Source organism: Anser brachyrhynchus (assembly GCF_964034855.1).
Source record: "Anser brachyrhynchus genome assembly, chromosome: 2".
NCBI lineage: Eukaryota > Metazoa > Chordata > Aves > Anseriformes > Anatidae > Anser > Anser brachyrhynchus.
Window position 1 is genome coordinate 48,856,138 of NC_137695.1, and position 21,184 is coordinate 48,877,321.

General features: G+C 40.6%; 1 protein-coding gene across 6 annotated transcripts in view; it reads right to left on the bottom strand.

Annotated features, from left to right (window-relative positions):
- The window catches only part of NFATC1 (nuclear factor of activated T cells 1), a 120,410-nt gene that overhangs the window by 19,998 nt on the left and 79,228 nt on the right, over positions 1–21,184 (bottom strand). For 2 of the 6 annotated variants that reach the window (XM_080581016.1, XM_080581017.1), the window contains exon 9: positions 14,205–14,891. The exons of 1 other annotated variant lie outside the window; for it this stretch is intronic. In XM_080581016.1, coding sequence (XP_080437142.1) covers positions 14,205–14,891 — 687 coding nt within the window. Of the gene's footprint in view, positions 1–14,204; positions 14,892–21,184 lie in introns of those variants that run through there. 3 more of the 6 variants (XM_080581018.1, XM_080581019.1, XM_080581020.1) reach the window with 3 other exon arrangements.

A 21,184-nucleotide genomic window follows, 5' to 3' on the forward strand; every position in this document is an offset into this window, starting at 1 on the left:
CCAATGATTAAAATATTTTGGAAAAGCCCTACTGTTTCTTATTCTGCAAACCATGTTTTCATTATTGGTATACCATGAAATTTATGAAGTCCATTCATAAAAATCAATTTCCTTTACTGATTTCCACTGGCATGTGAGATACAGATACATAATACAAATACAAGTCTGTAAAGGAAGAGAAAAAGATATACAGAAATGTTTGCTTGTACTTAAAAGTGGAGTAATCTCAAGTGAGGATGTAGCTTGAAGAATTATCTCTACATTCATTCTTAAATAAAAGAGTTTAGGTTCTGAACACATAGAAATCAGTGCAGATGCACTACATCACAATGAATCTATGCTTATTTACTGTAGTAGTCTCTGTCAAGAATAACTGAAAGTTCTCCCACTCTAAGATTTTCATTTTGCAGCAGCAGTGTACAATCTAGACATCCTTTTCATGTTATGAGAAATAGTCATACATAGACATCTTAAGGAATTCTTGCAACCATTTTAGTGTGTTAAACTGTGGGGTTTTCTACCTATAGTGGTGCTTCCCCTCAATAAAAGGTTTTCATATGGAATTTAAATCTGTCTTTGGACAACTTTCTGAACACTGACATTTCAGAAAAGAGTTACAAGGAGGCAGTGGCCGAGATGGCGCAGGGGACCATGCACAACTGAAAGCACGACACAGCCTCATTTGAAGTCAGATGAATCTGCCAGCTCCTCCATGAAACAAGCTCTTAACTAACAGCACAGAAAGTATGTTGATTGCTGAAGAAAGCCAGATTTCATCATCAGGGAAACCACAGATTTAGCCCCTGAAACATCAGATATATGGCTGGCTGACGTCTAACTGTCTGACTGAAAGTTTTTAAGGTTACAACTCACACAATCTGACATAGGTAGTCCTATATCTGAAGTCCTACGACCTTCCTGATTAAAATACAAGAGACTAAGTTTCTGTTTCCAATTTCAAAAGCAGTTATTTTCTGAATATTTGTAGAATCATAGAATCATTCAGGTTGGAAAAGACCTCTAAGATCACCTAGTCCAACCCTCATCTAACAACTAAAGAAATGGTTCATCCATTTGTAGTTTCCTTAAAAGAAAATCCTGCAGCCCTATCAAAAGTCTATTTACTTTTCATACTCTATTTTGTGCTGAGTGCTTGAATTCATAATATTCTTTAAAATAATAAACCCTACCCTCCTAGCTAATCTGTTATACAAGGTCAGGCCCTGTTGCAGCAAACTAGTGGGGAAACAGGGTGCATTTTGCAGCACCCAGATGGATAGAGACCTCAGGTACTAGATCTTAACAATCAACAAAACACTTCTGGATCAACAGTTGCATTTTGTTGCTTCTCTGGTTAAAAATGGTGATATTCCCCAAAGTGAAACTCAGTGCTAGAGAAGAGCTGAGAGAGGAGTTTTCTTTTTCAGTTGAGCAGATGATTTTATTTTTTTTTAAGTATATGAGTGATTTTGGTCTGGAAACACTTACAAATTTTTGATGAGACACCATTCAGTCCAGGTGTTTTTCCCAAGTTAATATTAAATATAGCTTTGGAAACTTCAGCAGATGTTCATTTTTTTTTTCTAGTTACAACTCTTTTTTGTTTTTGCTACTACTTGGTTAACTAGCTGACTCTAATTGATTCTTTCATACTGTGATTCATAATGTGTTGTGAATCTTCTGTTAATTTACTTGTTACTCTCTTATTATTTTCCCTGATTTAACACATCCTGTTTTAGAACATCCATTGAAGATGATGGAAAAATTTTTCATGGCATTTGGATCACGTCCTGAATGTAATTTGAATGCCATCTTTCCAAAGTTGCAAAGTAAGGGGATTTCCTGTTTTATTCTTCAATCATATAACCTTGAAAATGAACCTTTCAAAATCCTTCTGTGCCTTATCAAAGGCCAGTCACTTCTACTCCTTCCTGCAATATTACTTTTTCTGCGTAATTTCTATTGGGGAAGAGCCAATGAACAATCTCAGTTTTTCTCTTATTTTTAATGAATGCCCTGTTATATTGTAAGAGAAGTCTTAAACTGATACAAAAAATTCTCACAGTTCAGGTGATGTGACTCTATTTACTCAAGTAGTACTCCCCTCCACCTTCTATTTCAACTTATTTCTGACTTTTTGGGGGCTCCCTACAGGAGTTCTCTCCATTCATTGGTAATGTTGAAGCCCTTTCCCTACTCCTCAGAAAATATGGCAATACAGCATAAAAATAACTCCCAAGGAAATGCTGCCCCAGTGGAGATGGGCCACTGAAACCTCCCATCTCTATGCAGTGCAGTAATCTCACTGCAGATCAATATGGACAAACAGATTGGCTCTTCTAACTTGAGCAGTAACAGAAACACACTCTCCTCAGCCAAATGAACAGGCAAGTTAATCTACTTTTAAAATGTACACATTTACCATTATTGTAGGATTATTAGTCCCCATTGCATAAATTTAGCAGGACCAAGGCAAAGGTGATTCATTTTTATCCTTGGGTACATCAATTAACGATTCATGAAAGCTCTTTTATTTAGGTATCACTTAACCTTCCTAAAGCTAATGAGCACATTGCTTATTTCATCTTCTCCTTATATTTTTCTCTACAGGTAAACTATTTTGAGGCAAAATGGACTGTTCTTTAGATATACTTTCCTGTGGCAGTCAAATCCTGGGCTAACTACTACTCATTTGTACTATTTCAGTTTTAGACAAACTCTTCTCTCTCACACCCACACTCACCTTTTCCCCTCTTCTTCCAAAATTCATCTTTTTTTTTTTTTTTAATGGGGATGTTATATTTAACCTTTCTCTCATTTCTCTTTTTCTCAAGCCTTCTTTCGTTCTAGTTACACCACCAGGTAGTTTCACAGTCATCCTCTAAGTCTGAAACTTTCAAATGTGTGCTAACCATGCTACACCATGAGAAAGCTTCCATATTTTTAGTATGTTCCCCAAGTAGAGAAAAATTATATACACACATTGCACATGTCACAAAAGGTCTCTGTCACCTAACTGTGCTAAGTCCCTGTCCCAAAGCAGCCCCATGCAGAGCCCCCACCTTGACTGCGAGTCCTGGAGTCTCGTCATACAGATCTGACTCGGCCAGCAAGCATGAACCTACTCAGTGATTTCACATCAGAAAACAAGCAATCAACAGAAGCAGCCGAGAGTTGCAGGGTTGCAGCTATTTCTGGATTTGTAAACTAGCTATTAAAATAATGCAAAAAGATGCTGTCACATTAGCATGTTTTCTGGTAAACCTTATTCCTCAATTTCAGCACTACTGGTTCTACTTTAGTATTTTACTTTACCATTACTTACTGTGAAATATTTGGGATATTGGATTGCAAAAATGTAAGTCTAAACCTTCTGCAAAGGAGACAGTCACCTTTACCTCCATAATTCTGGCTATATGCTGAATAGAGCGGAAATCAGCCCAGCTTGTCTGACAACAACGGAGCTTTGCAGGTTCATGCCAAGTGGTGATCTGACACAGTATGTCCAGGTTTTAGTCTATGGTTTAAATAGACTGTAGCAGTTGTTTGTCTGGCCTGCAAAAGTGTAACCTGGGTTTCTGGAAACAGTGGGAGACCTCCTTGAAAATTTTTTGAAGCAGTTGTTGCTGCCTTGTTCGTCCACTGATACAAAAAGCATAGTCTTGCAGTGCATCACACTTTCTGCCCTGGAATCAGCTTTGCTTCTTTTTCCTTTATTGTGAGTTCTTTACCTAGTAATTAAGAGACTGGAGTGGTAGCAGTGATCTCCATTTCTGGTGATCCCTCCGGAGCCCACTTTATAAGAGACTGTGCAGTGCCTGGGTGAAGAACACCGAATCAGAGTTTAGACTTGTTAGACCTTTCTGCAAGGCCCGGTATTAGGTCGCATCAATTCTTGCAACTTCAGGAAGGCCTTTGATTAGCAGGACCCAAAAGAAAACTGTATAGTCTGTATTAACAGTATTACAACTGTACTAACAGTTAATAAATTGGGGGAATTTCTCAAAAGAAACGAAAGAAGCAAGATTGAAAAAAAAATCAGGACCAGTTTCTCTGCTAACCTCTTTCTATATGACAATTTCACATGTAGACGTTTTAGATTGAGAAGCACATTTGAGCCTCCCAGTACCACTAACCCAAAGACATATGACTATGTGGAGAAGCTGCCTGGGTAAGTTGTTAACGGCTAATGCAGACACAACAAGGTGAAAGCCCTCAAGTGAACAACTGAATCCAAGTGCAGTCTGGAACATGGTGGAACACAAGAGTTGTCACAGCTAGGACTGGAAAAAAAAAGCCATCTAAGAGAGAAGAGATCACCTTTATCAGTTCCTTCAATTTTCCAAAAGAATAGCCAGATAACAAATGTTCAGATGCCTGAAAATCATTCACCAACAGTGACAACTGCAGCTCAGAGGCGTGCAACAGAATGGAGCCAGATTTCAGAGCTGCAACAGACATTTCAGTAAAGGAACTGAGCACAACAGAAGACCCACAGGATGGGCTTCTCCACTTAACCTCATGTTTCTAGGAAGTTTATCTCAACAGACACCTGCAGGATTTTCAGAGAATTCAGTCATGAGCAGAAGTGATTTACCATGACTCTCACCCACCACAACTTCAAATAAGCAAAAGTACTAGTGTACTAAATCTTACATCTCATTACATATATTGGTGTGTGCATATTTGCACACATACATATATATATACACACAGTCATGTACTTTATGTGTTTATGGACTTGCATATACAGGATAGAAATGAAAGTTTAAATAACTACTTTGCAGTTTTGCATTTTGGGAGGCTTCACTTGTGATCCAAAATAGCATTTTTTCTACCTCTTAAGTAATTAAGTCTTAATCTTAAGTAAAAAAAGCAGAAGATTTTACTCACAAGGTAGCAACGAAATGCATATTTTTTTCCAGAAACAGTAGAAATAGAGCTGACTGCTGCTTCCAGGGCATTAAAATCAATTAGTAATATGTACTGCAATATCTATTCTGCAACCAGAAAGATATCACAACACTTAGAAATGGAACAAATCTTTACCCTTAGCTCCCACAGAAAGCTAACATCAAGAGAAACTTGAACAGCATTGACATGAAGAGTGAAATCTTGTCCTCTTCATTCTCATATGACTGCTGAAGGGCTAAAACTAAATAGAGAAATCATACTTCAGTGGTGCAAAGGCAAGACAAGAGAGGAATGTTCTTCTACATACATGATGCTTGGAAACAAAATTTAAAACTACATAAGAACCAAAGAATTGAATCCACTAATTCTGGCCTTTGATAGCCTGTAGAGTTGCTTTCCAAGACTTTTCAAATGCTCATATTGTAATTCATGTGGTTAGGGACAATACAGTCTGGGAATTTTGATATACATTCAGCATCATCTCACTTTCTGGTATTTGTCTAGCAGTAGGCTTAGAAATATGGAAAATGTAGAAGACCTACTAACAAAACCAAGCCTGTAGAGCCTGTTTGGGCCAGCTCTCTGGTTTGCAGGCAAACCCACCCAGGCTGTGCAACAAGGATTAGGCCCATGGTTTCCCTACACTATTTCTTACTCACTATTTCCAGGTATTTTCAAAAATTAGACTTTGCAGGTTTTCTCAGTTACAGAGGAGGAGGGGAACATTTTGAGCCCCCCCCCACCTTTTTTTTTTATTTTTTTAAATTTTTTTCCAGAGATAAGCTTTGTGTGGAAAGCATGTTTCCCCTGCAATCAGCATTAGCTCCTCAGGGAGGAGAAAGATCAGAAGTAGGGTTATCAAATAGTCCATTCTCAACAGCAATGGTCAAGCCACTATCAGGCCTGTGACTGAGCCCCCCAGTTTTCCAGCAGATGTAGACGGGACAATCAGCTGTGCTGCGCATAAACCTCCCAGAAAAGACTCCTTCTCTGTGTGCCTATCAATGACTAGATTGCAATGAATGCGGCTATTATGCATTTTAACTACCAGCCATACGCCTGGTGCTGTTTCCAATGAACCCAAAGGGAATGGTGTTATTGACTTAAGTGGGAGCAGAGGCTGGCCCTCTGCTACTTTGCGATCTAGCAACATTACAGCTTGCTAATGCTTAGCCAAGTGCACTGTACGTGAAGTCAGTGAATTTACTCATGAACGCGCTTCCTCTGGCACATATGTGTTGCTGGGCTGGTTGCTTCAGTCTAACTCTTCCTGGATGTATCAGGGGTCTGTATGATACTCCTCCCTGTGGAGAAGATGGATTTTTATAAAACAACTTCCCCGGAAATGATTTGCCAGGAGGGGTTCAGGACACGAAAGCACAGAGTCCATACATGAGCCACACCTGACCAGCTAACACTGCACGGCTCAGCAGAAACGTTTCAAACAAACATATTCCTAAAATGAATTGCATCGGAACAAAGCTTTCTCACGAAGCTTGTGCTTCTGCAAGCCACATATTTTCCTTGGCACTGTTCCAGGCTTAAAAGCAAATGTAAATGTTACAAAGGCTCAGATACAGCAACTTCTTCTTCCCTGATCGCCAAGGAAAACTTAAAGAAAATAACCCACAAAACCTTTACCATTTGAAACAGCAATGCCAACAGCCATCATTATGGAAATAGGAGAATGAATCAGACATGGAAGTGAGGTGCAATTTCTTCTCCAGCTAATTGCACAATGACTACCAGGGCTGCAGTGTGAAGCTGGCATTCAGTTGAAAAGAGGTAGTATAATGTGGCTTCAGCTGTATACCAAATGACTTGAAATGCTTAGTAAGAAGGTGTGTGCGCAGAGCACATTAAGCAAAGGCTGGGTTTTGTACACTAAAAATACTCTGGGTTATCAAAACATTGCAAAGCACAGCCTGCAGATTTCTACGGCTTTCCCATCATTTGACACGCTCCTGCTCCCAACACCAGTGCCCCCTTATGTGTCTGCCATCACTGAATGAAGGTGGAGGCATTCAGGTCTTCTCTGAAGGAACTGGACACTTTCTTGAAAGCTCAAGACTCAAGGACTTCCCTGGACATCTAAGTGTGGATGATAGAAGAAAGCAAAGCTCATTGCTAGATGAACGGCATACTGCAGCTAAGAGGTAGGAAGGTCTGCTTTGTTGGTCAACTGGGACTGGAGAAAATCGGGAAGTGACACCTAGTCTGGCCATTTAGTCTTTTGGGAGCTGTCTTCTAGTGAGCCTCCAGGGAGACTTGATTCATCTAAACCTGCTAGAAACAGCAAAACCCCATCCCTGGTCCTGAGGGTGTGTGGCTTTATGTAACAGGACACCCCTCAAACCCAGACATGCAAGTCCACCAAAGGTCTGACACTAACAAATTACTTCAGTCCTCCCTTACTCATCGCGTACAACTGAAGTCCCAAATGTTAACGACTCAGCATGTTTTATCACAGTAGCATGTACACTTTCAATCATCATTAGAAACGAGGAGGGTCTAGACACAGGCACCAAGCCAGATTAAGTAAAACTTTCCATGAGGAAAGCTATTTGTTTTCTCCTAGAACTGCTACGCTAGGCCAAGAGGGAGGGAGGGAAAAGCTCACACAAGACAGACCAAAGTGTAGACAGTGTTAGTGAACTTTGCAGACTACCTGCATGTTGTTCTAATGACATCTGGACTACTGGAAATCACAAAATGCACTCAGGAGTTTTCAAAAGCATAATTGTGGCAGCAGCAGACTAAACTTAATGCCTCAAGAGCCAATCACTTTAATCATGAAGCTGAGATGTATGAAAAAGGATACATTTCAGCAAAAGAATAATTCTGTCTGCTATGGTTCCTGTTCAAATAAACTATATCACCAAACCACGTGCATTTGAAGAATACAGAGGAATAATAATAAAAAAGAACATATGGTTTAGAGGCAAAAAAAAAACCTTTCATATATACAGAATAGGAGATATATGGACTTGTCAGACATCTAACAGTTCAACACTGTAAGCAATTCATGGGAATGACATTAGCAATAGCTCATGTTACATCCAGGAGTTACAGCTTTTACTGCAAAAGTTATTTTTAAAAGAGCCATGTTTAAAATGAAATGGCTGGCAGGGCTGCAGCTTTCAGTAACACTTTACCTGTGGTTTTGCCACTTTTACATACTTATTGGGGGCTTAATGCTCCCAATTTACCTTTTCAGAGTAAAATAAAAGTTGCAATGAGTGCATTCATTGGCATGGTACTATAAAACTCACAGCTGTGCAAAGACAATCACAAGAACAAAAGCTTCCTTGTTTTAAAAAGGATGATGATGTGGTTTTGATACTTTCTGCTAGCCATGTATCTAAACATCAGATAACTTTGTTTATGGTTTATGTATTTTCATCTTACTACATAAAGATTTATAGCTCAGATCAAGTTAAGATCAGAACAGAAACCTTTATGAAAGTGTCTGTGTGGAGATGAGGAGGCTGAATTAATACACAAAACTTCAGACAAGAGATCTGTCTTTCAGATACTGTTAATCCAGTTCTGGCACCTACAAATGACTTGGGGCATTCTGGAAAACAGTTTTTTAAATTGAGGTTGAAATTCTGGCCCCACTGCAGTCAATAGGAGCTTGCTGCTGCCTTCAGCGTGGCTGTGACTTCATCACAAAATTCTAGATTAGAAAAAAAAGAAAAGGTGAAGAAACTGAGGTCTTCTTCAGCTTCTTAACTGAAGTGTAGTTTTATTAAAGAATCTTCCAGAGTGCTATTTTGCTTTTCATTAAAAAATGCTTTTGTAAAGTTTTATGTACTAATACGAGTTGGGATCACAGTGTGTAAAATACACCTTGAAACCTGCTGAGAATATAAATCATAAGCCTTTTTCCTGTTGGTACCAATGTGTTTCTCCCTTGCTTTTTAGAAACAGCTTAATTTTGATCCGTAATGAAGACAAATTTCTTTGGTGTTTCTAATGGCAGGAAATAATTTCACAACTGAATGTCATGCTGCTGCAGGTAAAAATGCAACAGCTTTGGTTTCAGGTTACAACCTGAAAAGTTTCTCGGCATTAGCATGCCTAATTGTACTCTCTCTATCCTGGTGAAATAAAAAGATTTGGAGATACTGCGTTCCACCCAGACTACAATAGGTCCAGGAAAAGGAAATGGGGATGAGGAAGGTAATTTCAAGTCACCTTTAGCATCTCCTGTTGTGAGCCTGGCTCACAACTTCCTGAAAGCTGTGTGAAAGTAACTCCATCAACTATGGCTTGGGGTTTCTTCTACCACTAAGAAAAGCAGTCAAAATTTGGAAAAATTATCTGAGCTGCCCTGGTCAACTGAAAAGGATTCTTTCAAGAAGAGACTACCACAGCTTTTGACCCAGGTCCCAGTTAGAAGGCAGGAGAGAAGAGCATATTCATAAGTGAGATATAAATTAAGGTGAATTTTCATATTCCCTTGAGATAATGACTGGTTCAAGGGACTAGTAAGAGTTCTCATCAGCTCATAGATTGTCCAAACCGGCCATCTTTTTGGGCAACACTAATTCCACTTTACCCCTCAAAGGGCTGTACAGCACATTAGACTCATTGCTCCCCAAATAAAATGTTTAGTCTTAAAAGCAACTATCTGCATGGACTTGCACTGAAGATGTCCCTCAAGCTGATAAATCAGCCTTCCTGTTTGCCTGTTTAAGGATTTTCCATGCGCCCCACCACTTTAGCACCCTGCACTACTCCCAAGTTAGATCTGAAAGGGGAAAGTCATGTAACCTTTGCTGTCTAGGGCAGGGATAGCACAGGTACAGGAAGCCAGCATTAGCCCTGGAATGATGTGCCAGGGTGGCCCAATGTGCCACATGCTGCTGTAAGAGCTTCTGGCAATAAGGACAGGAGACACCCCCTCTTCTGCTGCAAAGAACCATGGGTTCCCATAGGGGACCAAAACCAGGCATAAATGTCACATTTCAACTACTTCGTTGAGACCGTTCTTTTAAACAGCACATCAAATCTTGCTCTGAACACAGCAGAGGGAGTCAACCGTAATCTTTGTTTGGAGGTTGAACTCGTAATTGCTTGAAATGAGTGCTGGTATACAAGCCAGATTGTTTTCAATATCAAGAGCATAGCCATAATATATCAGGTATCACTTTACAGGGTGAGTTTGAAATATGTTATACATTTTGAATCATATATGCACATACTGAAATGGACAGGACATTTAATGAGTAACCCAGGTGGCTACTGCAGATTTTGATTTAAAACAAGATTGCCAAGACCAAAACTTATTTGCCAAAATGGAAATCTCTTTGGGTGCTCCCTTTATATCAGTTCAGCTGCCCACCATTACAGAAGCAGAGAAATGTCATGTACAGGATATATATTTATATATACTCACTGACTATTTTTTTCCATCTATGCTCTGTAGTATAGATGGACTATATTTGGAGATATTCCAGACCAAAAGGAATGAATATTGCTTTGGTCCCATAAACTGAAACCAAAAAAATTCTGTTTATACTTGGTCCAAGATTGCTACACGTATATTAGATACATAAATCATATCTCCCCAAAATGGAAAACAATCAACCAAAACTTTACCAAATATCATCTGGCATAACTAGTTAGGTATTTTATTTTTCCAGTAGTCACGTAAGTATGTTAGAGGTCCATACTTCACACTTTTCAAATGTACCTTCAGGTAAAACTGGAGGTATTAAACAGTTACAAGACACTGTGAAGATACTCTTTTTTATGGAATGATGCTTTGAGAATTTAAATTTTCATGTCATTAAAATAATGCATTACTTTTGAACTACTTTAGGGATGGGGGAAAGAGCTGATGTATTTATAGTAGTAGGGAGGGAAACCAGTTAAGTACATCTGACCTCTCTCTCGCTTTCACATTGTTCATTGATACAATTTTTTAAAAAATTTAAATTATGCTATATGAATGGATCTGAACTGAATCAGCAAAACAACAAATTATAAAGAAGTGGAGCAGCAATCTATTAAAAAAAGAATAACTGTCTTTGTTCACCAGTATGATTTTAATTCTGATTTTCAGAATATAGTTCCAAATCATATATATTCCACTTTTCCAACAAGGAAAGCATTTAAAGATGGATACAACATTAACAAGAAACAATGGTGATAGCTTAAAACTCCTATTCCAAAAAATAAATAAATCAAGCACGTGAAAAATAAGTTGCTCCTATTCAGAACTACTCTGTAAAAAGCATATCCTCCCTCTAGGCTCCGCCTTATTCTATTTACCAGAGGTCTGAATGAGACTGCTCCAGGCACAACGGCACTGCATACATGGAGTATGTATCTCAGTGAATGGCATCTACTGGGACACCAGGATCCATTATGCTGTTTTCTAGGCACTGTTGTGGTCAAACTGCCCTTTGAGACTGTGCCAGCTCCCATCTGACATCTTAGCTCCCCATAAGTAATAGGTAAACATGAGATGAGGATTTTTTACTGAGACAGGATGAGTTGATTAGATAGTTGCTGGGGAGGTTAAGATGGTATCAGGTGTGGCTTCAAGTCATGCTTACTCTGGTCTATGGGTGGATTGCTTGCCACCCAGCGTGGCCCCCACTGCACTACCTGACCCACAACACAAGGCTTCCTTCCCCTTTTGTGGGCTGGACCCACCTATTGGACCAATGGGATATGGTTCCATGAGCTGACCCAGGGGAAATCTATGTAGGTTTTGCTATTTTGGGCAGGTTAATTTTCCATTAGCCTGCTTTGCCATGTCATAATCAATTGATATTACTCAAAGGAAGCATTAAGAGCATGTGGCTAAGCACAAGATGGATTGAGGCCACTCCTTCTATGGAGAGCCTACAGTTCCATCAGATGAAATTTTGTGAAACCATCGTCTGCACTGGTATTTTAAGGTTGCCTCTATGAATGCCTATAGCATGGGATGTAAACTGGCTTCCACTCTGACCTGCAGTTTTGTGCTTCTGTTCTGTGTGTCTGAGGTATGACAGGGATGTGCATGGTTTGAACAGAGGGTCTTGGCCATTACATACCTCACAAGCTGTGGTTACTACCTTCAGCTCCCCTGTTGCACACTTCCTCTCTCTGCCCAAATACGGGGAAAAAAAAAAGATGGCAGTAGTCTTTTCTTGACTTCTACAAGGTCTTCATTTTGTCAATGCAAGGTACAGGGTAGATGGCCTTTTCTGTAGGCAGTGAGATAGGGCATAGATAGGTAATGACAGCCCATGTGGATTGGGCTGCATCAGTCGGAAACAAACCTAAATATCAGTTTAGACACAGAAGAAGGACTTCCTCTAGTGACCATTTCTGATTACCCTTAGAGAAAACTGCCATTGTTTAATTTTTTGGAATTACATTTTTTTTTTCCTATTACATATTGTTACCATGACTGTTATGTCTATGAATTTTTTCTTGGTCTATAGTTCTTGTGGTCAGCCACAAAAGGAGTCTGATAGCCTGCTCAGTGCCAAAGGGAAATATATCTGGATTTGGCTAGCTGGAAAGATCTTCAAAGTCAACTCTAAGTATCAGTGCAGATGTACACAGTGGCTTCTACAATTACTTTCGATTATCCATCGGAGGACTGGTGTGCACATGTGTCCAGAAGAGGGAATGGAAGAAAAATGGTTAAGGACTAAAGCATTTCTGCTTTGTCAGAGAGAATGAGCAATGCTGAAAAAATTAAAACCCGTGTCCCAAACTATACTGCAGTAAAATTCCTCTGCTGCTTCAGGAGAAACCTGAAGTAGACATAGTTGAGAAGCTTCATCCTCCACCTGTGATCTGTAGTGCCATCTCTCTAGCAGAGACCAGACAAAGGTAGCTTTGGTAGTGCTGTGAGAAAAATGGTTGATGGATTTTGGAGAGATAAGGCCTCTCTGACTGACCATTTTTTGTGCTTTTCTAGAGAGACAGACATAGACTAGGTTTAGATTCTAACTGTAATTTCTTCCAGCCACACACAACTTCTGGTTTCTCTCAAAACCAAAATTTGGGCATGTTTTTTTTGTTTTGGTTTGTGTACATTTCTTGTTTGGTTTGTTGAAAATCTCGTTCCTCAAAACACACGTGGTAAAAATGCACATTATATGAGGGAAACCTTGTCACAAAAGATGTGTTGTGCATAACTTTAGTGAACTGAACTCCTAATTAGGAAAGTTCCTTTTGACCTTTCTATCATGCAATGAATAATAACTTCTGTTGAGAAAAATAATTTTCCCAGAGTTGAAAAGCAAAAGGCTGCAGCTCAAGCTCCAAAACATTCATTTGTACTCCTAATTCAGTGAGTATCATGCTCTTTAAAACAGAATGACTAAAAATTCTTTTTTTTAAAAAAAAAACCAAAGTGCCATGAACTGTCTTTAAATTCTCCCTAAAAGACAATCACATTCAGATGTTCCTTGGCACCAATTAGTTTCAATGCAGCCATTTCAAAGGCATTTTTTTTTTTAAATAGCATGGTATACTATATAGTTATACGGCAATTGGAAGGGAGCTCACGTACTGCATTAAGGTGAGGGTTCAGAATACTACTGGGACACTTAGCAGCAAGTGCTAAATCACAGCTCAGTGAGGTCACATAATCAAATTCCAGAGTACCCCTTTTATTATGTTCAGCTAATAAATCTTTGGCAGCTGGCATCTGACAAGTTCATCACAGCATTTTAACATTTCAGTGGTGCGTGTAGAATATATATGCATAGAAAATCTTACAAAGAACAAGAAAAAAAAAATCAGCAGCAAGTCCACAATCAGAACAGAAGAAAAAGTAGTCTTAATGTCGGATACCACCAGACTGAAAAGTTACACTGAAAGATGTGCCTCCATTTTTAATTTGAACTTTCTCAACTGAAGGAGAGCAGTTTATCATTTAGTTCCAGTGAGCAGATTTGTGTATCAGAAGTTTCACTGCATTATGGATGGGACAATGTTAAATATGTTTTCACTGCAGTTCCACAGGTCACTGGCATGGGCATAAGCCAAGACCATACAGTTAACATTATTGCAATATAGCTATTGGTCATGCAGCTAGCTCTATGGTAATGAACAACACTTACGGCTTAGATAATATGGTTTCATTATTGCAAGTGAAATTAAAGAACCTTTTTCCATACAGAAAGAAACCAAGCAAAACTCTCCATCACTCCACCAGGCTGTTAATTAAACTTTTTTTCCACCGGGTTTCAAAAGGAGGAGGGGGTTAAAGGAACTCACTGATACAGAAACATGGTTGAACGCAAACCTCTGCGCTGTCGAAGACTTACCATCATCCAGGTACATCTGGTCCAATTCCTCAGGTTCTCGCTTGATCGTTACAGGAATAGGGGCCAAATTATGATTACTTTCCTCATGCAACTCTGGCAATGACAGTGGTTGGGTTGTTGGAGACTCATTTCTGTGAACCTTCGGCAGTTGCTGCTGCTGTTGACCCATTATGGATGAGTGAGTTGGACTGCAGGACTGCAAATAGGTTGGCTCTTGGGTAACAGATGGAACTGGAGAAGAGGGACTGTTGGGATAGAGTGTTTGTTGATAACCAAGGGGACAGCTACTGCTCAGATGTTGACTCACCTGCGGCTGCAGCATGATGTGAGATGATTGCTCGGGGGAGCTTGGGTGCACAACTATAGACCTTGGCACTTCCTGTATGGTGGGGACACCTCCAGCGGGCTGCTGAAGTCCGAGGTGACCGTGGCCTGGGTTGGGGATGCACTTATAAGGAGAGGATGAAAGGTCGTGCAGCTTGGGGCTTGCGTTGGGAGAGGGTGACATCACTGCATTTCTCTGCTGACAGGAGGCGAAGCCAGCCACAAGGCATGAACCAGGATCCGGGGGCATCATGATCTGCTGGCTGTAGTATGGTTTAGAGAGAGGGCTTAAGCCTTGGTTCATTGGTCCACAGGTTTGAGCAGGCTCATAGTCATCTGTGGGTTCTGTTTTTATAATTGGAACTGTTAAAAGAAAAAAGTTTTAAATAAACATGAGCTGCATATTGGTATGATCAAGTTGGCTTGTGGCTAGGATACCCTTTGCAAAACAAACAATGTCTTGAATAAGACTCTGTGTGTCTTTTGCCTAGTTCTCCCACCCTATAAAAAAAATGAATGAGTCATCAGCACAAGAAAGTCACAGCTGGTTCTAATATTGAACAGGACTATTTTCTTTGGACTCTCCTCCAGCACTAATGTGCTATAAAAATCTATTTGCAAATAGCTGTGCTTCAGTGGAAGCTTTGGACCCAAGGGCTCCATGGATTTGTAGTAATCAAAGCAAGAATTTTAACTTGGATATACTACTGCATTTCTACGGCTACTGATGGCCCATTTGATAAATGTCTGCACATTTGGTAAACTGGAGCATAATAAGGTAGAGATGGGGCTTTCAGAGTTCAGTGAAAGCAAAATTGCAAAGATAAATGACAAACTACTATGTACAAGAAGTTTTCAATTATGAGGATATTTTTGAAAGAGTAGGATTTGGTTTATTTAGTTTATACATGATTGTGTTTAATCTTATTAACCAACCAATAGGTGTAAAATATTCAAGAAGTCACATCCAACTCTCCATGATTCTAAGTTGGATCCAAGCTGCAATGCCAGCTCCTAAATGGTGTTAACTCACACTCTTACTACCAGGAAATATTGATTACTATTCTACACCTCTGCTTGTTCCACCCGTTGTTCCAAAAGAGGTCCTAATATTGAGATGTCAAACTATGTCTCTAAATACTACCAGCTCATGGACAAAATGACTGTCTATGAGCATCAACCCAGTCTTGAAAAATATAGAGCAGCATTCTCAAATCAGAGAAAAGATCCTTACTCAAATCAAAGTGCCTTTTTCCTACCAGCTTTCTCTCTCAAATCAGAGTGCCTTTCCTGGCTCCCCCACACACACATGCATTTCACTGGTAAAAGATACCCACTTTCTCTATCAGGAAAATTATTAATACGCCAAGCCAGTATGTAGATGCACTTCTTCTAGCCAGATCCAATTGTAATCCATACGACAATTATACAATTGAGTTTGGATGCTTGGTGGCATTTATGTTCTTTCTCAAAATGAGATCCACAGAACAGCCACAGCTTGAAGGCACTGTAGGAAATCTATGGTGAGACCACAGTATATCTGTTAGAATATCATTATAACCAACCTGTTGTGGCACAAATTAGTGAAGCATCTTACACAACTCAGCTTGGAGCACATGCTCATCACGTAAGTGTCTCTGTGTTTTTATTTGCATGTGTTTTACAAATACCCTTACACATTTTCCAGTCATTTATTACTATGTTCATGTATGAGTCTTTTGAACCCCTAGAAATGCATGTGTGTGCATATGTACATATAAAACTTCTTTTAAAACTAACAAATTTTGCTGCTGGTGAATGTACTTCGCTACCCTTGTTTTACAGCCCCCTAGCCTCTTGTTAACTTTGCTCTCTTTATGTTCTTTTACATATAGATGTTTGCAACACTTGTTTCAAGATTTCTAGCACCCCTAGTAAAAATATGTCTATATATGTAACAGAGGCACAGGTGCTGCTCAGGATGAATGTGCAAAGGATAACAGACTGTCATTGGATTCCTCATAATCTTATTTTCACCTGCTCGAGTGCTGCACGCTGGTTAGCATGGCTACTAATGCACTTGGTTGCAGAGAAGCAGATTCCAGGTTCAGCAACAGCTTTATAAAACCAATATCACACCTTTATGAAAATGCAAGACCAAAGAAACGCACCTAGACAAACATAGCAGCTTAGATATTGTAAGAAAATACCTTTAACAAGTTCCTGAGCTAGCAAATATTCTCACATGTTTTATATTAAGTTCACTGTACTAGCACTAACCACAGCACAGCTGGAAATATGATGGTTGTTGAACACTGAATTTTCCCAATATATCACTGTTATAGAACACCTGTGCTAAATAATTCCAAGCTCAACCACTGTCAATTCAGCTGCAATAAACCCTGGAGTTGTCTGACTTGTTATAACCTACGGAAGGATTACAGCCATGGTGGCACACAGGGCTGGAGGGAGGAAGCTTTATGATTCCTGATCTCAGGCAGATTTTTTGTTGTAGCTCTTCTATGGCACATCCTTGCTACTTGGCTTACCAGACACTTTTTTGTCACTTCACTTTTTTTTTTTTCTTTATAAAGACATTGCCATGGGGTCAGATTAGTGGCCATGAACATCATCAATCTGTAAATTAAGTTTTTTTAATCTCATTGTTCTGAAATAACACCTGCAGCAACTAATAGACCATGACCAGTAAGTCCTGCTCTGCACTGAACAACGGAGCAGTGGGCAGCAGGAATATCCCAGATTTGTGTGGTGGTTTTACTCAGCTGGGCAGCTGAGCTCCAACACAACCAGTATCTCACCCACCCTTCTCGAAAGAAAAGGGGGAGAAAATGTGATGAAAAGGGTTCAAGGGTTGAGATAAGGACAGGGAGATCACTCAGCAATTATCATCATGGGCAAAACAGACTCAGCATAGGGAGATTAATGTAATTACCTATTACTAGCAAGCTGGAGCAGTGAGAAAGTAAACACAAACTAAAACCACCTCCCCCCATCCGCCCTCTTCCATCTCCTCCCCCAGAAGGCACAGGGGAACAAGGAATGGGGGCTGCGGTCAGTCCCTAATGCTTCATCCCCACCACTCCCTCACGGTCACTCCCTGCCCCTGCTCCCCGTGGGGTCCCTCCCACGGGATGCCGTCCTGCCCGAACTGAGCCTGCGGGGGCTGCCCACAGGCAGCAGCTCTTCAAGACCTGCTCCCACACGGCTCCGTACCACGGGGTCCATCCCCCAGGAGCAAACTGCTCCAGCACGGGTCCCCCACGGGCGGCAGCTCCCCCCAGGCCCCCTGCTCCTGCGTGGGCTCCTCTCCACGGGCTGCAGCTCCGGCCCGGGGCCTGCTCCTGCGGGGGCTCTCCATGGGCCGCAGCCTCCTCCAGGCCACATCCACCTGCTCCACCGGGGGCTCCTCCACGGGGGGGCTGCAGCGTGGAGATCTGCTCCGTGTGGGACCCATGGGCTGCAGGGGGACAGCCTGCTCCACCAGGGGCCTCTCCACAGGCCGCAGGGGAACTGCTGCTGCGTGCCTGGAGCACCTCCTGCCCTCCTGCTGCACTGACCTTGGGATGATGATCTGGAATCAAACCTTTGACCAGATGATCTAGTCCACTGACCAGATGATCTGGAATCAAACCTTTGAAGCTCAGTATGTCAGCAGAAATGTAAGATACTAACACTTCTATTTCTGACCAGACTTCAACTTTCATATTTTACATGAATAACTATATTACTTGCCTTGCAGAGGACAAACATGCCACTATTCCCTGCCTCATTCCCTTTTTGGTGGCTGAGAACCTTAGCTGAGGTGAACAGTTGTAATTGACTTCGAGCAGCTGAGGACACAAACCTTATAAGTCCACCTGCACTATCATGTTATCTTCTTCTTAGGGAGAAATTGGTGGGTTCCTTCAGAGCAGTTAGGGACAATCACCAACCAGCACTGGATTAGCATTGCCACTTTTCTACTGACTCATGTTTGACTGACTGCAAATCTTTACAAACCTAAGTTAGAAAAAGTGTCTGCATTCTCAAATACATCCTTGTAGAGGCACAGTTAGCTGACTGACATAAAGCATGTCCATTTCCACTGTCACCCACCTGCAGAAGTGAGTATTTCACACATGGAGATGCAATGTGATATAAAGCATGCCATTAATTTTCTCAGTTATCAGAATTTAATAGAGAACAGTATTAGCCTGACTAACTTCTGGCTCAAATATTTCAAATTAGCCATCATTTTAAATAACGTGCTAAAAGCCTTCCAGCTCAAAGAAACACTCGTAGTCACACAGCAGGCCTGGACTGGCCTACAGCTGTTCCAAATCTGCAAGTACTTTTAACAGAAACTTGACTATTTCTTAAATTCAGTAGAGCCGTATCAAATGGCAATGAGCATTCTGTGTTAAAGTAAGCCTGTGCTGCTGAGATAACACCCAGTTTTGCAGACTTTCAGCTGCCTAGAATGAAAAAAATGTGACTAAATTTGCCATACACTGAGATTTGCCAATAATCAATTTCAGCAATGATATCAGAATTTGTAAAATTGTAAATAGATAAGACAATGCACAGTTTCTACATAAACTCATGCTCAAAAGTAATGTCATTTATTTAAGAGACCCTATTCTGCTGAAGGATCAGCCCCTTGCTATAAAGTAAAAATTAGTATAAGTTTGGTTAGTACAGTTAAGTCTTAAATGCTTGTTACTTCATAATGCATAAGGTCAGACGACAGATGATTTTAAACTGTCCTCAATTTTGAATATTAAAATATGACAGAGCCCAAAGTTCTAAATTAGTCTGATAAGCAACTTAATATGTGCTAATTAGTTTAAAATGGTTTGACGATGCCTTCTTAGACTATGGACTTGTGTCATTATGTCATCTAATTTAATACAAACTTCTGAGAACTGTGTGTTGGCAGCAGCCCCAGCTATAAATCAAAGCTACCTCCAATTCTTACTCAGAGAGACCAGGTTTATGACATCATACTGAGGCAACTGGACTGAAGACAATGGCCCTCTGTGTAGGTCTGAATGTGGGAGAAATATTTCAGCCAGTTCTGCAAGCCCACATTTAAATGAAAGGCTTTTCTAGAAGGTAAAATGTTAATATATCAAGCCTTGAAGAAAAATAATAAATCATCGACATCCAGTAAAGGGAGTCAGAAAGCGCTTAAATATAAATTATATATATTTTTGATAATTGTAACAAGTCTGTTTGCTTTTATACTTTGGCAATCCAGATGGGTTTTTGAATTTTTTTTTGGAGGTGCTATTAAAATATGTGAACTGACAAAATATAACCATGTAAATTAAACAGATGTTTATCCTGATTAACGTTAAACTAACAAACTCCCATTTCCATGTAATATTATTGATGCAGACATTTATGGCACTATAATATATTTATCTTGCCCTTTGTTTGATTGAACCTATCAAACAAAACAGTCACCTTTCACACTGCAGACTACGATGTAGCTCTCTGGCACCAACATATAGATTTTGGTTAGCATATGAAAATCAAAACACTACTTTTTTTCATCGCGTGCACACATATTTCTTCAAAATCTTGAATAAACGTAAGTGGTAAAAATTTGGGATGAGACTTTCAAAGAGTGTCAAGAAATTAGGTGGCCCAAATCTCCATTACTGAGCTGAGGTCTGAAATACCATTTGCGCCTCTAAAAACCTCCCCTCTAAGTCAGTTTTGAGCCAGGCAGCACAACCTCTTCACCATGAAACAGACGTTCCTTCAGAAGGTGTTGCCCAGGTCATCCCAACTGCTACTGCTCCCCTGCTGCTGGCTGATCAGAGACATGGTTAGGAAGGTAGACACATCTTCCCGTGCAACTTAACCACTCTGGATTCACGCAAGGACAAAATCCTGGCCGTTGTGGCAGCACTGGCTGGATCTAGCAGGCTGAGTGGAGCGAGGACCTCACCCCACATTCTGACTCTGGAGTGGTCTGGTGTTGGGGAGAGGCAACGGGCTGGCTGCCCTCAGAAAATATAATCCTGCTGTTCTGTAACATCAGAGCAGCTGTGGGCAGGCGAGGCTTTCTGTAATGCCCTGCCAATGTGTGTGCAGCACTGGCAATCTCAGTGACGGCCGCTCAACCCCAGGGATATGAGACAGTCGTTCCAGAGGTCTTTGCAGATACTGTTCGTGAACTGGATGTTTTTCCCTGGGCACCAATTCAACCAAAATGTTTTTTAAAGGTCAAGCTACTATCAAGACCTTTGCTGTTCAGTAAATAAAAAAAGAGCACAGTGACTCAGAAACAAAGGGAGCCCCACACTATCAAGAAGCTGTATGCAGCACACGTGTGCAATTGAAGCTTTTATCTACCTAAGTGACTGAACTCATTCACCCTCTTCTGATAGTACATGAACAGAGTATCCCATGGACTTTTTCCTAGTTATCACTGCAGCATCTCAGTGAGACAGAGAGCTGCCATATTCATCCCATTGTGGTAGACTCGTCCCCTGGGTGTGCCTGTGGGGCAATAGAAGTCCACCTGGCTAATCTTAGCATTTCAATCTCTTTGCTAGTGCAGGGGCACCTCCTGTCTCTCCAGAAGAGCATTGACCAAGCCACGTTTCTGTTATCCCTGTTGGGAATACATGAGATGGGTGTCCTGTCTTACCTTGCCTAACCAA